The sequence below is a fragment of the Vipera berus genome, assembly GCF_964194415.1.
Source record: "Vipera berus genome assembly, chromosome: Z".
Classification (NCBI taxonomy): Eukaryota; Metazoa; Chordata; class Lepidosauria; order Squamata; family Viperidae; genus Vipera; species Vipera berus.
Genome location: NC_138205.1, coordinates 11,785,385 through 11,801,508, shown reverse-complemented (window position 1 = coordinate 11,801,508; position 16,124 = coordinate 11,785,385). Strand labels below are relative to the sequence as shown.

The 16,124-nt window shown below is 43.3% G+C and overlaps 1 protein-coding gene across 1 annotated transcript; it reads left to right on the top strand.

Annotated features, from left to right (window-relative positions):
* Positions 1-2,272: 2,272 nt before the first annotated feature.
* Positions 2,273-11,943, top strand: LOC308676898 (kelch-like protein 9). Its single transcript, XM_081342959.1, has 5 exons — positions 2,273-2,311; positions 4,828-5,368; positions 6,272-7,220; positions 9,738-9,908; positions 11,073-11,943. The coding sequence occupies exons 2-5, from the start codon at positions 4,834-4,836 to the stop codon at positions 11,686-11,688; spliced, it is 2,271 nt and encodes a 756-aa protein (XP_081199085.1). The 5' UTR covers positions 2,273-2,311; positions 4,828-4,833; the 3' UTR covers positions 11,689-11,943.
* The last annotated feature ends 4,181 nt before the right edge of the window (positions 11,944-16,124 follow it).

The following is a 16,124-nucleotide window of genomic DNA, read 5'->3' as shown; positions in this document are numbered from 1 at the left end:
GAGAGAGAGAGGAAGGAAGGAAGGAAGGAAGGAAGGAAGGAAGGAAGGAAGGAAGGAAAGAAAGAAAGAAAGAAAGAAAGAAAGAAAGAAAGAAAGAAAGAAAGAAAGAAAGAAAGAAAGAAAGAAAGAAAGAAAGAAAGAAAGATGGTGAAGAAGCAAAGGTATAAAATAGGTTTGGGTTCTTGGAAAGGAAGGAAGGAAGGAAGCAAGGAAGATGGACAGCGGCTAGACAAGCAGAAATAAGCTCTAGGGAAGAATAAAAATTAAAATATAATCATAAAGGATTTTTAAGACCACAGAGATCAAATTTGTTAAATGAATGTGGGTTTTTTTCCATTGAAAGTGGAAAGCTGGACTTTGAAATGAGAGCAAGAGAGAGACTTTTGAAATAAAGATCTGGAGATGGTTACTATGAGCACTGTGAACTGCAAAAACAACCATCCAATTGGTTGTTGACCAAGCAATAATTGACTGCTGGTTATGATCAGTGAGCAGATCACTTATTGTGGTCATGTGATAGGAGAAGATGTTGAGCTATTATGGAAACTATGCTTGGTAAGGTTAAGGGAAGTAGAACAAAGGCAACAGACAGGGTGGATGGGACTGATGAAGTAATAAAATTATCAGAAGAACCTGCAAGCAGATTGTGATGACAAACATCGGTCTACAACATTGCTTCACAAACCAGGCAACTTTAAGATGGATGGACTTCAATTCGTGCTGGCTGAAGCATTCTGGGAGTTGAAGTCCACCCATCTTAGAGTTGACAAGGTTGGAAAACACTCTTAGACAGAAGGTTCAGAGGTGGAGCAGAAACCCATCTGAGGAGGCTTTGGATGATCAATTATGACTCTCTGGTCCAGGAGAGGGATCACCCAAGCCAAACAAGGGATCACCTTGAAGAGGAAGATCCCTACTCACAAGCAAGAGAAAGGGGGCTCAAGAATTTAATTTTATTGAATTTTATTGAATTTTATTGAAGAAGTGGGGGTGGGGGGAAAGGGAGATTCAGATATAAGAGTCTGATGGATACCTGTGAAAAGAGAAGGAGCACAGGAGCTTGCTGAGGACTTCAATCTGGCTTAACTCTTTGCCTAATCATCCTTCCGCATATTAAATTACAATCGTCTGGATTTCCTGGTATTTTTATTACTAAACCCTGGCGTCTCTGAAGTAAAGAATGGATTCAGGTCATCCGGCAACTCAAGATAGATTTCATTAAAAAAATTTCCCTGAATTCCACTCCCCACCCACCTTGGTAGAAACTATTCTGACTTTTTCCCGAAAAGCATCAAGTTCAGGTCAAATGTTCCTGGGGGGGGGGTGGAGGGAGGAGGAGGGGGGAATGGTTTACAGTTTCCACCTAAAGTTTTAGACAGAAAGCAACAGAGTTCCGAGGATGTTTCTCTCTCTGTAGTCTGCTTTGTCTGTGTGTATTCAGATAAATACACTACACACACACTCTCTCTCTCTCACACACACACACATGGAGAGAGACAACATTGATAAAAAAGAGAAATAGAGAAAAATCAGTACCAGTAGTCCTTGACTTACGAGCACAAATCACCCTGAGATTTCTGCTGCTAAGTGAGAAATTTGTGAAGTGAGTTTTGTCCCATTTTTACAACTTTTCTCGCCACATTTGTTAGGTGAATCACCGCAGTTGTTAAATTAGTAACACCGTCGTTAAGTGAATCTGGCTTTCACATTGACTTTGCTTGTCAGAAGGTCACAAAAGGGGATCACGTGACCCCGGGACACCGCAACCGTCATAAATATGAACCAGTTGTCAAGCATCTGAAGGTCAATCACATGACCTTGGGGATGCTGCAATGGTCATGGGTGTGAAAAATGGTCACAAGTCACTTTGTTCAGTGCCGTTGTAAGTTTGGTCACTAAACAAACTGTTGTAAGTCGAGGACTCCCTATATGTCAGGAAAAGGATTTTTCTGTGCTAGCTTTAAATGAACAAGGATTTATTTTGCTTTTTCAGCATAAGAATGTCCATTAACTATGAGTCCCAATTAATAGCTGTGATTGTGACAATTAACGAAACAGCTTTATTTCCTTCGTGGCATCTGGGAAAAAAATTACACTTCAGTTGCTTGGTTAATGCAACGGGCTGGAAATCAAAGCTAAACATAACCAGCCGGTCCTGTCTGGCCATCCTGTCCTCTTTTAATAACTTGTGCTTGGCTATAATTAACTTTGCAAGTTAGCATCAAAGCTGATGGTCAGCATACCACAGAGGTCATGCCATAGCTACGGATACCACAAAGGTCCAAGAAGGACCCCGTCCTAGCAGACACAGGTGAGAGATTTGGGCTGGGGATCCCCAGGGAGTTACAGAGGAGCTCTGTCAATGTGGGAGGGTCAAGGGCAAAGGGCTTAAGGGTCATGCGTCATGTGTGCATGTGGCAAGAGTCTTCTGTGGGATTTGCATGTCCACCCTGTTTCTTACTTGAGTATCAGACAGTCATAATCATAATTACAGCTCAGACGTGAATGTTCTCGAAGAACCGATGGGAAATGATAAGCCTCGGGAATAGGAAGGCACATCCCAAACAAGAGACAAGGCCTGTTCATAGATTAGCTGACATCACACATCACACTAAGAGTGAGAAAAAGTGTGACTCACTATGTTTGGGCTCAATACACTGCCATGAACCCCAACCACTGTGGTTTGTCAATAGCTCTTGTGATTAGCGTGCTATGCAAAGTTAACTGTGACTTACAGTATAAAACAAAACAAGGCTGAAAGTTTTGTTTGGATGTGAACACACACTCAGAACAAAATGGAACAGTATTCATGAAGTGGGTGGAAACACTGACAAAACAATTATTGCCAGAAATTAGGACGGAACTCCTCATTTCTAATTGTTTAATAGGGGAGTATTAATCTCTGATTCAGATTACAAAACCTCAACCACAACACATCCTTTCCCAATTAAAATACACACAGGCATGCTCGTATCCATTATGTATTGGTTATGTAGTTCTGGGGGTGGGTATCAAGGGGAGGAAGAGGACATACCATACTATTTTGGCACGTTACATATCTGTAGATTTTCTAAGAACCGCCATTCCGTTCTAGGAGCCACTACATAATATTTCATGTTTCCTACACAGTGAAAAAGTGTGACCTTTGTCTCATACACAACTACTTTGTGTGCTGTGATTGTAATTCAATGACTTGAGGACAGTACAGGTAGACCTCGAGTTAGTGACAGTTTGAAGTTACAACGGCACTGGAAAAATGACTTATGACTGTTTTTCGTGCTTACGACCACTGCAGCATCCCTATTGTCGTGTGAGCAAAATTCGGGCGCTTGGCAACTGGCATGTTATCTGTGATGGCTACAGTGTCCCAGGGTCACGTGATCTCCTTTTGCAACCTTCTGAGATGCAAAGTTAATGGGGAAGCCAGATTCACTTAACAACCATGTTACTTGAATTTGATAACAGCTGCAAGGTTATTGGTAGGGCAATATTGGAAGAAGGATTGTCTGCCTACTATAGAGGAGTGGACGCTTAAAGTGTCAAATCTAGCAGAAATGGCTAAGATTTCTGCTTACTTGAAAGATCATTCACAAGAGAGATACATTTCGGTTTGGAGAAGATGGATAGATTATATTCAGAAAAAATAAGGTAAAGGTAAAGGTAAAGGTTCCCCCGCACATGCATGCTCGTCGTTTCTGACTCTAGGGGCTGGTGCTCATGTCCGTTTCAAAGCTGAAGAGCCAGCGCTTGTCCGAGGACGTCTCCGTGGTCATGTGGACAACATGACTAGATGCCAAAGGCGCACGGAACACTGTTACCTTCCCACCGTGGCGGTCCCTATTTTTCTACTTGCATTTTTACGTGCTTTCGAACTGCTAGGTTGGCAGAAGCTGGGACGAGTAACAGGCGCTCACTCTGTTATGCGGCACTCGGGATTCGACCCGCCAAACTGCCGACCTTCTGATCGACAAGCTCAGCATCCTAACCCACTGAGCCACCGCGTCCCTATATCAGAAAAAATATGGGACTAAAAAGTTCCATTTAGCTTATGAGTAAATTTTAGATTGTTATTGTTATAATTTAATTTTTTTTTAGAAGTTGGGTATTTTAGAGTGTTGGTAATTATGTTAAAGGCGGGTTAAAGTGTATTATGTATTTGGTTTTTTATATAGTTGATTAATGTTAGATTATGATTACTATATATTTGTAAACCTGTAATCAGCTTTGGGAAGTGGGGGAGGGGGGTTAGGGGGGCTTTGGGAAGGGGATAATATTGTAACTTTTTATAAAACTTTAAAAAAAACAACCATGTTACTAACTTAACAATTGCTATGGTTCACTTAACAACCGTGGCAAGAAAGATCGTAAAATGGGGCAAAATTCACTTAACATCTGTCTTGCTTAACAATAGAATTGTTGTGCTCCGTTGTGGTTGTAACCCAAAGATTACCTGTATGTATTTAGATATTCTCTCCTTTTACTGTCTTCCATGCTTTCCTTGGTATTTTTCTCACTGGGTTCCAAGAAGATGTCACAGTTTGTGGGAGGAAAAATCTCTAATTTGTAAAGTGATGACATCATGATATGATGATGATAATGATTTAGGATCAACCAAAATATGACAACATGACCACTTTCCAATTCTCCCAAATGTTTCATGAAGCTGTGATGTTACTGAAAAAGAACAATAGGGTGAGATTTTTAAAGTAGCTTCTTGGAGAAAGAGTGATGAGAATCGTTTTGGTTAGTTTGGTTATATGGCACTAATACAGGGATCACCCAGCTGTGAGTTTGGGTTTTTCCCCCTCACAACTATCTTTTTTTCAGAAAAGGATGACCTGCGTGGACAGAGCTCCAGATGTGTTGGAAACTTCTTCAGAACAACAGTTGGAATTGCGGAGTGAGGGACACGCAGAAGGATTTTTCACTGCAGCTCTCCTGCTGAGGGGACAGGACCTTCTTGTGGATACAACCGTGACTTTGGGTCAAAAGGACTATAAAGCCCACAGCATCCTTCTGGCTGCAGTCAGTTCTGTCTTTCTGCAGCGTTTAGAATGTGGGGAGCAAGAAGGGATGAATTTGGATGGTGTGACCACACCTTCTGGCTGGGAGGCCATTTTGAATTTTACCTACACAGGAGAGTTAGGGCCCATCCCAATCGTGGCTGGAGATATCCTAGATGCAGCTGAGGCCCTGGGGGTCCCTCGTGTGGCTGAAATATGCAAGGTAGTGTTGATAGGAATAGAGAATGAGGATAGGCTAAGTCCAGTGGAAGAGAAGTGGAAGACACTACAGAGGCTTGAAGAGCTGTACAATGAAGGCATCGGATGGGACATGGAACTTAAAGCTGAAGGAGATACATTTCGAGGTATTGGGTATGTCTAGTTTAATGAAAGGGACGCGGTGGCTCAATGGGTTAGGACGCTGAGCTTGTCGGTCAGAAGATCGGCAGTTTGGCGAGTCGAATGCCGAGTGCCGCGTAGCAGAGTGAGCGCCTGTTATTCATCCCAGCTTCTGCCAACCTAGCAGTTCGAAAGCACGTAAAAATGCAAGTAGAAAAATAGGGACCACTACGGTGGGAAGGTAACAGCATTCCGTGCGCCTTCGGTGTCTAGTCATGCCGGCCACATGACCACGGAGACGTCCTCGGACAAGCGCTGGCTCTTCGGGTTTGGAACGGAGATGTTCACCAGCCCCTAGAGTTGGAAACGACTAGCACGCATGTGCGGGGGAACCTTTACCTTTACCTAGTTTAATGAAAAGAAGGAGTAGGGGTGACATGATAGCAATATTCTAATTTCTAAGGGGCTGCCCCCAAAAAAGGGGTTTGTGTCAACCTATTTTCCAAAGTGGAAATGGATGGGAACTAATCAAGGAGATAACCAACCTAGAATTAAGGAGAAATTTCCTGACAGAACAATTAACCAGTTGAACAACTTGCCTCCAGAAGTTGTGGGTGCTCCAACACTGGAGGTTTTTAAAGAAGAGATTAGACAACAATTTGTCTGAAATGGTATAGGGTTTCCTGCTTAAGCAGGGGATTGGACTAAAAGGCTTTCAATGTCTCTTCCAACTCTGTTATTCTGAGGTGAATAAGGTAGAGTTGATAGAAAAGCAAAAAAAAAAAAATTAGATTGCAAAGCCTCAATAAGTTGGGAAGAACTGGAAAAAGCCAGATTTGGGGTAGGAATTGTCTTGAAGTTAGGGTCATTATGACTTGTGTTAAAGGTACAGTCCCTCCATTTCCTGACTTCATCTTCTCTCCTTGCAGTTCACCGCTTAGCCTTGGCTTGTGGCTGTGAATTCTTCCATGGTATGTTTACCAGTGGCATGAAGGAAACTCAACAGACCAAGGTTCCTCTTTGCACCCAATTCACTGCAGCTGATCTGGGGTTGATCATCTCCTTTGCTTACACAGGAATGCTGAGAGGTGGATGGGATTATATATTTGAAGCTGCACAAGCCGCTCTTCAGTATCAAGTCTCTGGTATCTTGGATCTCTGTCTGGATCTGTTCCACTACAAGCTCACTCCAGAAACCTGCTTGGATGTTCTGTCTTTTGCCCATGCTTATAGTCTACATGATCTTGAAAGCACGGCAGAGAAGTTTATATTAAACAACTTTGCTCGTGTCATGAAAACGCCAAAGTTCCTAGATCTTTCTGTGAACCAGCTGGTGGACTTTCTTGGTTCTGATTCACTCTACATCCTCCATGAACTAGAAGCTTTCCAAGGAGCTGTCCATTGGTTGACTGCTGACTGGGCTGGGCGGATGAACTGTGCTGAGAAAGTGTTGCAGTGCATCAGATTCCCACTGATGTCCAATCAAGAGCTCAAGCAGGTGCGGAAAGAAGAGATGATGGCTGATCCTGGTCGCCTCTACACCCTCATGGTTCAATCCTTAGCTAGCATTCCACCAGGTCCTTCCAAGATGGAGCAACTTCCTTGCCGGGTGAGATATCCAGAGAAGGTCATTGTGATTAGCGGAGGAGATACTTTGACAAAAAATATGGCTACTCGCAGCCCATGTCAGGATTTCTGGTTCACCCACCGCTTCCTCAATGGCATCGGCTTGGTCAAACAAGTGGAGTGGCGTCGTCTTGGGTACCTCCCAGAGCAACCACGATTCCGGCATGCTGTAGTGGTCAAGGACAATAAGATGTACCTCTTTGGGGGGAAGCATTATTATGGCGTCAGGGATACTATGTGTTCAGTGTTCAGGTGAGTTGGAAGACCTGCTGCTTGAAGACAAGAATTGGGAAGGAAGGAGAGGACAGATGTGGTCCCATTCAGTGAAGATACTTTTGAGTAAGAGTGGGAAGATGTCAGGTTTAATGGTTTAATGAAGCATCCAATGGTCATGATTATGAGGGAAGGAAATAGCAATAGCACTTAGACTTATATACTTATATACCAGTTCACAGTGCTTTACTGCCCTCTCTAGGTGGTTTAAGGGACACGGTGGCTCAGTGGGTGAGGACGCTGAGCTTGTCGATCAGATGGTCGGCAGTTTGGCGGGTCGAATCCCGAGTGCCGCGTAACAGAGTGAGCGCCTGTTACTCGTCCCAGCTTCTGCCAACCTAGCAGTTCGAAAGCACATAAAAATGTAAGTAGAAAAATAGAGACCATTACGGTGGGAAGGTAACAGCGTTCCGTGCGCCTTTGGTGTCTAGTCATGCCAGCCACATGACCATGGAGTCATCCTCGGACAAGCGCTGCCTCTTCAGCTTTGAAATGGAGTTGAGCACCGACCCCTAGAGTTGGAAACGACTAGCACGCATGTGCAGGGGAACCTTTACCTTTTACTAGGTGGTTTACAGAGTCAGCATATTGCCCCCCAATAATCTGGGTCCTCATTTTACCGACCTCGAAGGGATGGAAGGCTGAGTCAATGAGAATCGAACTATTGAATTGCTGGCAGCCGGCAGTCAGCAGAAGTAGCCTGTAGTACTACATTCTAACCACCATGGCTCATTCTGTGATTGATCCAGCATTCAAATGAATGAATGCTGGAAACAACCAGCATTCCAGGTTAAGGCATCTGAAACCACAGCTGAGGGGCAGCTGAAACTTTTTTATATGTTTCTCCAGTGATTGGGAATACTGGTTGGGTGCTCATCATAGGCCACCATGTCCCCAAGATTCATGATGAGGCCACTGAACTAGCAATATGTCTATGGAGATTCCCAGTCATCCAGATCATGGTTGTCCCAGAGGTGTTTTTTCAAAAGGCAACTGGACTTTGTATTTCCTTGAAATTTCATTTCTCATCCAAGAAGTTTCTTTTAGAACTGAAGAAGCTTCTTGGATGAGAAGCAAAATGTGTTCAAGGAAAAATGAAGTCCAGTTGTGTTTTGGAAAAGCACCTTTGGGTGAACTAGCAACAATTGATATCCATCCATCCATCCATCCATCCATCCATCCATCCATCCATCCATGCATGTTATATGAGAAGTTGGGAACCTTATCATCAGGAGCTTGGCCATCTGCCAACTTCTGATTCCCCCCCCCCCACACACACATACAGTTCAGAAAAAAATAGAGCTCAGAAAACCTAGAATGGGTTGGACAGGGAAGAGACTTATTCCTGACACCCTGGAGTACTTCAGAATTGTTCTCTGGCCTTCTGCCTGTGTATCCAGAGGCCAGAAAAAAGAATTAATCCACTGATCTAATTTTATTCTACCTGGTCTGATTTGGTTAAATAATTATACCATCATGTATCTATCCAATGCTACTTTTGTGTGTGTATGAGACCCCATATTTGAAATAACTGGTTTTCTGTGTTTCCATAACATGTCTATCCTTTATATTATCCAGCTAAATATGTTGTGGAAATCAAAACATAGCCTGATAAATCCCAGAAGATTTTAAGAAAGTCCAGGAGGGATTATGGCTTCTCGGTCCTCTTGCAAATACTAATTAACCCAACGTTCTACAGATGGACTCTGTAACTGAGAAATAGGAACCAGGATATCCCTAGTTAGACTTCCTTAACCAGGAGGAACATATCTGGCACATGGACTGTCCAGGAATAAGGACTAGTGGCCCATTCATAACCAACTCGGAGACAGAGTTAACAGAATAACAGAGTTGGAAGGGACCTTGGAGGTCTTCTAATTCAACCCCCTGCTCAAGTAGGAAACCCTATACCAGGGGTAGGCAACCTTGGCTCTTTTATGACTCATGGACTTCAACTCCCAGAATTCCTGAGTCAGCTGAGTCAGCTGACTCAGGAATTCTGGGAGTTGAAGTCCATGAGTCATAAAAGAGCTAAGGTTGCCTACCCCTGCCCTATACCATTCCAGACAAATGATTGTCCAATCTTAGAAACCTCCAGTGTAGGAGCACCCACAACTTTTGGAATCAAGTTGTTCTGCTGATTAATTGTTCTAATTGTTCTAACTTCCTCCTTAGTTCTAGGTTGGTTCTCTCCTTGTTTGGTTTTCATCCATCCGTTGCTTCTTGTCCTGCCTTCAGGCGCTTTGGAGAATACCTTGACCCCCTCTTCTTTGTGGCAACCCCTTAGATATTGGAACATTGCCATCATGTCACCCCTACTCCTTCTTTTCATTAGACTAGGCATACCCAATTCCAGCAACATTTCTTCATATGTTTTAGCCTCCACTCCCTTAATCATCTTTGTTGCTCTTCTCTGCACTCTTTCTAAAGTCTCAACATCTTTTTTTTACATTGTGGCATTATTTCCATTGAGAATTTTTATTCCTTCTTTTACAGGTTTGATCCTCTGTGTGGGAGTTGGGAGCGACTAGCTGACATGACCAATTGCCGGAGCTATTTTCCTGCAGTGTTCCTGCATGGTTTCTTCTACGCTCTGGGGGGCAGTTCCAATGAGGTCTATTGCCTGGATTCTGTGGAGTGCTATGAACCTCAGAGCAACACATGGAGGTAGGAGCCCATGGAGACTTAAGCAGATGTGCTAGGCCCAGGTCTGGAGACCATGCAGTGCAAAAGATATAGGTAGTCCTCAACTTAAAATCTTTTGTTTAGTAACCATTCTGTCAAATGCCAGGGAAAATAGGAGATCCAGGCAGTTCCAATAGGCATAAAGATTTGTTGTAAGCTTAAGCTCTCTACAAGAATCTGAACTACTAACAGTTAAAGCAATTTGGCAGTAAATAAGGAATTCATGGTCAGCTGGACTTAAATCACTTGTGGGGACAAAGGATTCGTGACTGATGACACATTTGATCCCTCCCTCAGGTTCAGCCTGGTCATCTCCTACACATTTGAAGGTACAAGCAGCACTGGAAAAAAAGTGACTTATCACTCTTTTTCACACTTAGGACTGTTGCATCATCTCTGTGGACATGTGACCAAAATTTGGACATTGCTTGGCAACTGGCATGTATTTATGATGGTTGCAGTGTCCTGGGGTCATGTGACCCCCTTCTGCAACTTTCTGACAAGCAAAGTCAATGGGGAAATCCAGGTTCACTTTACACCCGTGTTACTAACTGCAGAGATTCACTTAACAACTGTGGCAAGAAAGGTCATAAATGGCCATGGAAATCTGGGGCTCTATTGTGGTCGTAAGTCGAGGACTCCCTATAAATCTGAAGGAGCATGATTTCAGAAGACAACCTAAATATCTGCTTTTCACAAATAACTCGTTGGGTTTCGACGAGCTAGCTAAACATCACACTCTATGCTCCAGCAAAGCAGTTATTTTCACATCCCTAATTTTCCTTTAGAGGGGTGCAATGGCTCAATAGTTAAAGACCCTGAGCTTGTCAGCTGGAAAGCTGACAACCCGCGTTCAAGACCCGAGCAATGCACAATGGGATGAGCTCCCGTTTTGGCTCCAGCTCCTGCCCCTCTAACAATTTGAAAGCATGCAAATGGGAGTAGATTAATAGGAGCAGCTTTGGTGAGAAGGTAAGTGTTCTATGCATCTTTGGCATATAGTCATGCTGGCCACAGAAAATGTCTCCGGACAACACTGGCTTCCTCAGCTAAGAAGCGGAGATGAGCAGTACAGCCTTGAGTCTGACACGACTTCACTTTACCTTTAATTCCCTTTTATTTATTCCCACCTTTATTTTATTTCAGGCCTTGTGCACCCTTGCCAACCCCAGTCTGTGGCCATGCAGCTTGTGTCCTGGATGGATGGATCTACATCACGGGGGGCAGCGACGGCTCGTGCCGCTGTCAATCCTCTCTGATTCGCTATCGCCCAGATGGTCCACCTCTCCTTCTGGCCCCCATGCAGGAAGAGCGTGCCGGACACATCATGGAGGTGCTGAATGGGCGGATCTATGTGGCTGGCGGTTTACGATGGCGGGACGGGCACGGGGGCTACGCCGACCAACTGGCTTGTGAGATGTACTGTCCAGATCAAGACCTGTGGGTCACCTTGTGTCCACTTCCCCAAGCTCACGTCATCGCTGCCTCTGCCATCCTGAATGGAGAGCTCTACATTCTGGGAGGGTACAGCCATAACACCTATCGAGATACGCATCTCATTCATTGCTACAACCCTTCTCACGACCGTTGGGTCAACCTGGGGACGTTGCCCCAGGCTTATGCTGATCTAAAGGCCTGCATTTTAGAAGTGCCCTCCTCTTACAGACAAAGTGAGCCGTCAATCACGGAGGCTCCTGATTTGGACATCCCTCCTGATGCTTCACTGAGTGTGCCCTACCAAAGCTCTGGATCAAGCTGCTGAAAGGGTTGAGGGTAGCATATTGGTGCAGGTCCTGGATCTGCAAGGACAGACCCGGGTTCAAGTGACTTCCTTGGGTGATTTTGGGTTTGTTGTGGTGGGGATAAAAGAAGGGGAGAGGAGAGAAGGACTGTTCCGTGTATGCTTCGAGTTTTCAGCAAAAAGGCAATGTAAATGCTAATGTTAACAAAAATGCAGGCAGTTCTCAACTTGCAACCATTCAGTGACCATTCAAAGTGGCAACAACGTACTGAACAATGTGACTTACGACTGGTGCTTGCACTTATAACCAATGCAGCATCCTCGTGGTCACATGACCAAAATTTTTAGCAAGTAGCATTTATTTATGATTGTTGCAGCATCCCAGGGTCATGTGAACAATCATTTGTGACCTTCCCAACCGGTTTCTGACATGCAAAATCAATAGGGGAAGCCAGATTTGCTTAAGGAGTACATGATTCATTTAACAACTGCAGTGATTCACTTAACCGTGCCCCCCCCCCCAACAAAAAAAGTTGTAAAATTAACTATGACTCACTTCGCTTGTTTAGCAATGGAAATTCTGGTTCCAGTTGTGGTTGTAAGTCAAGGGTTACCTGCAATAATATTATCTTTATTTCCCACTAATAACAATAATAACTGTATTTCCCAGTTGGATTGCCACTTAATTCAAATTAACACTGAAAAATATTTTTATCCGTCTGAAAAAGCAAAGAGACTGGAGAAAGAGCTCTCATTCCCACATGCAGATATGATTTCTTTGCAGCTGGATTTTTGTGCAGGTGAACTCAGCTGGACTGTGCGGACACAACTCAAGTGAAAACCATTGAAAAGGCAGAGATACTAATATGTTGGTTGAGGTTCTAGATCACATGAGGAGGGCTCCACTTCCAGGACAGGGAGCCCACAAATCCTTTGAGTGGTAGTGGTTCAGGCCAGGATGGTTTCATGTATGTTGTGATTAACATTAAATCGAATTAATATTATTCTCCTGTCCTGCTTCTCACCCCCAACTTTTACCAAAGCTATACCCATTTAATATCTACCTGCTCTGCACTTGATAAAGGCATCTAATCTCTACACATGAGAATCCAGGCAGACAACGCTGCAGTGAATCTCTCCTCACTAACTTCTTAAGAAACGGGCCTCTATCTGCCCCACTGTAGGGTATTTCCTGGATGACTTTCTCTGCATTTGGAAAAGCTAACCAGGGTCATGCTTACTGTTAAATGGCACTTTTATTGCCATAAAAAGAACTGATCTAAGTAACTCCAGAACCTCAAGCTATGTTCTAGGCTCTGCTACGACAATAAGGGTTAAGAATTGTCTGCAGATATAAAGTGTATAATCCAGTGTTTCTTAACCTAGGCAGCTTTAAGATCTGTGGACTTCAACTCCCAGAATTCTCCAGCCAGCATACTGGCTAGGGAATCCTGGGAGTAGAAGCCCACACTTCTTAAAAGTTGCCAAAGTTGAGAAACACAGGTATGACTACTAAACGGTTGATTCATGATTCTCAGTTGTTGATTAAAAGTGTAAGAATAGAATAGAATAGAATAGAATAGAATAGAATAGAATAGAATAGAATAGAATAGAATAGAATAGAATAGAATAGAATAGAATAGAATAGAATAGAATAGAATAGAATAGAATAGAATAGAATAGAATAACAGAGATGGAAGGGACCTTGGAGGCCTTCTAGTCCAACCCCCTGCTTAGGCAGAAAACCCTATACCATTTCAGATAAATGGTTGTCCAATCTCTTCTTAAAAACTTCCAATATTAGAGCATTCACAACTTCTGGAGACAAGTTGTTCCACTGATTAATTGTTCTAACTGTCAGGAAATTTATCCTTAGTTCTAGGTTGCTTCTCTCCTTGATTAGTCTCCATCCATTACTTCTTGTTCTGCCCTCAGGTGCTTTGGAGACTAGCTTGACTCCCTCTTCTTTGTGGCCACCCCTGAGATATTGGAACACTGCTATCATGTCACCCTTAGTCCTTCTTTTCATTAAACTAGACATACTCAATTCCAGCAACAGTTCTTAATGTTTTTCAGCTTCCAGTCCCCTGATCATTTTGTTGCTCTTCTCTGTACTCTTTTTAGTCTCAACATCTTTTTTACATCGTGGTGACCAAAATGAATCAGGTTGGAGAATTTTAAACAAAGGATAATAGGCATATGGCATCCATAGTTCAACTAATATGGCTGAACGTATAAAGTTATAAGTATGTTTAGTAGCCTCAATCTGTATCGCTCAAGTTCACTGGGCAGATACTATGTTAGTTTCCATGACATTCTCCAAAATAATAATAAAAAAATTAAAATCCATAAAGACATGCCAAACTACTTCTTTAGGATGCCAAGAAAATTACATAACTCTAAGCTACCAGGGGCCGAACTTGACTCAAACTTCTAATGAGGTATTATTTAGCAACATTTCATAAGCAGGAAGAGTCTGCCGACTTGTGCTTTAACATAACCAGCAAGTCACCTCAAAGTCTTCCAAAGATCCCTCCATTTGGACAGTCTAGGAAACAAAAAGTATTTCTGATTTTCTGATTCATCCACTGCTTCAAATTATTCTCACTGGTAACCCCATGGGTAAGAAAAGTGATTTTTTTTAATATAAAAAATCTGCCTATGAAAATGAGACTATCCCATGTGTCTAAATATAAAAAAAACAGGGAGAAAAATAGGAACATGAATGGGAAACAGCAGAACTTTTAAAATACAACCAGAAAAGTCCATCTAATTTATTACCTGATTGAAGAGAATCTGATGCTTCTGAATGGATGCAAAAGCCCTTACGGAGAGTGTTGTGTTCAGAAACAGGAAGCATCACGGATTCTTGATTAAAATGTTTGCAGGCTGGCTGTCTTTGTTATTTCTGAGCGCAATTACTGTCACAATGGATTTTTGGATTCAGCTAAAAAAGCCAGCTAATCTTTTAGCAGTGATTGGTAGTTGCTGTGCCCAATCCGCTAGTATCCTTGCTAGTCATCCACTTCTACACATCTAACCAGAAAAAGATTCCAGGGGTGGTTCTCTTCTTAAACACCAGTTTTAACTGGTCAAGCTCTTATGCCCACAGGATTAAGACATGTGTATTTAAGAAGAATAGGATATTTCTAGCATATTTAGACTCCCAGCATGGGGCCAATTGATCAGACACTGAAGGGGGCACTATACAGCCATATTCAAATGTGGCAGAGAGGGTTGCAGAAGAAGCTTTGTTTTAGATAGGTAGAAATTCCATAGGAAAAGCTCGTCTCTCTGGAAAGGCTCTCCAGGAAAGGGAAAGCTTCAATTGTTGAGTGACCTATGAAGCACATAATGCAAATCTTGCTTAGTATAAAAGAAAAAAAACGTTCATAATCACAAATTGCTCCAGTGCCTAGGATGTTAGGTGTTATGATGGTTAATTTCATGTTTAAATGAAGCTGCTTTGGTGTATTGCGGTATTGGTCAAGGAGTAGAAAAAAGGAAAGAGTGGATTCCAAAGAAGGATCAGAAAAGTTTAAAATAGGGCTCTTCAAACTTGGCCCTTTGATGACTTGTGGACTTCAACTCCCAGAATTCCTCAGCCAGGCACACTGGCTGAGGAATTCTGGAAGTTGAAGTCCACAAGTCATCAAAGGGCCAAGTTTGAAGACCCCTGGTTTAAGAGATAAATGAGATACAAAAACAATCTATGGAAGGTAGGAGGCTTACTGTACGCAGCTATCTGCTGTAATCTAAAATCAATGCTGTGAACACATTATTGGCTACTGTATTTCCAGAACTAGGAAGTCTTTGCATTTTGAGGTCCTGATGGAAAGGCAAGATCCAAATCTAACTGAAAAAATATATATAAATAAATAAATGTTGGACTTTATTATGGAATTTTCCCCAATGCTAGGTCAAAATGCTTTCCACCCATTTTGTGTGGTGAAAATAAATGGCCTTGGAATGTGGGTGTCCTTGACTCACAGCTGAGTTTGGAAGACCATGTAGGAGCTGTGGCCAGGGGGGCTTTTGCCCAGGTTCGCCTGGTGCACCAGTTGCGGCCCTATCTGGACCGGGATGCCCTAAGTACAGTCACTCATGTGCTTGTGACCTCTCAGATAGACTACTGCAATGCTCTCTACATGGGGCTGCCCTTGAGGACCACTCGGAGGCTGGTGCAGAATGCAGCCGCGCGAGTTCCCAATACTCCCATGTAACACCTCTCCTCCGCGAGCTGCATTGGCTTCCAGTTGCCCTCCGGGTGAGATTCAAGGTGCTGGTGATGACCTACAAAGCCCTAAATGGCATGGGTCTGGACTACCTACGGGAGCACCTGCTGCCGGCGTCAACTTCCCTTCGTCCTGTGCGCTCCCACAGAGAGGGCCTCCTCAGGGTGCCGTCGGTGAGGGATTGCCGGCTAGCGGCCCCCAGGGGGAGAGCATTCTCTGTGG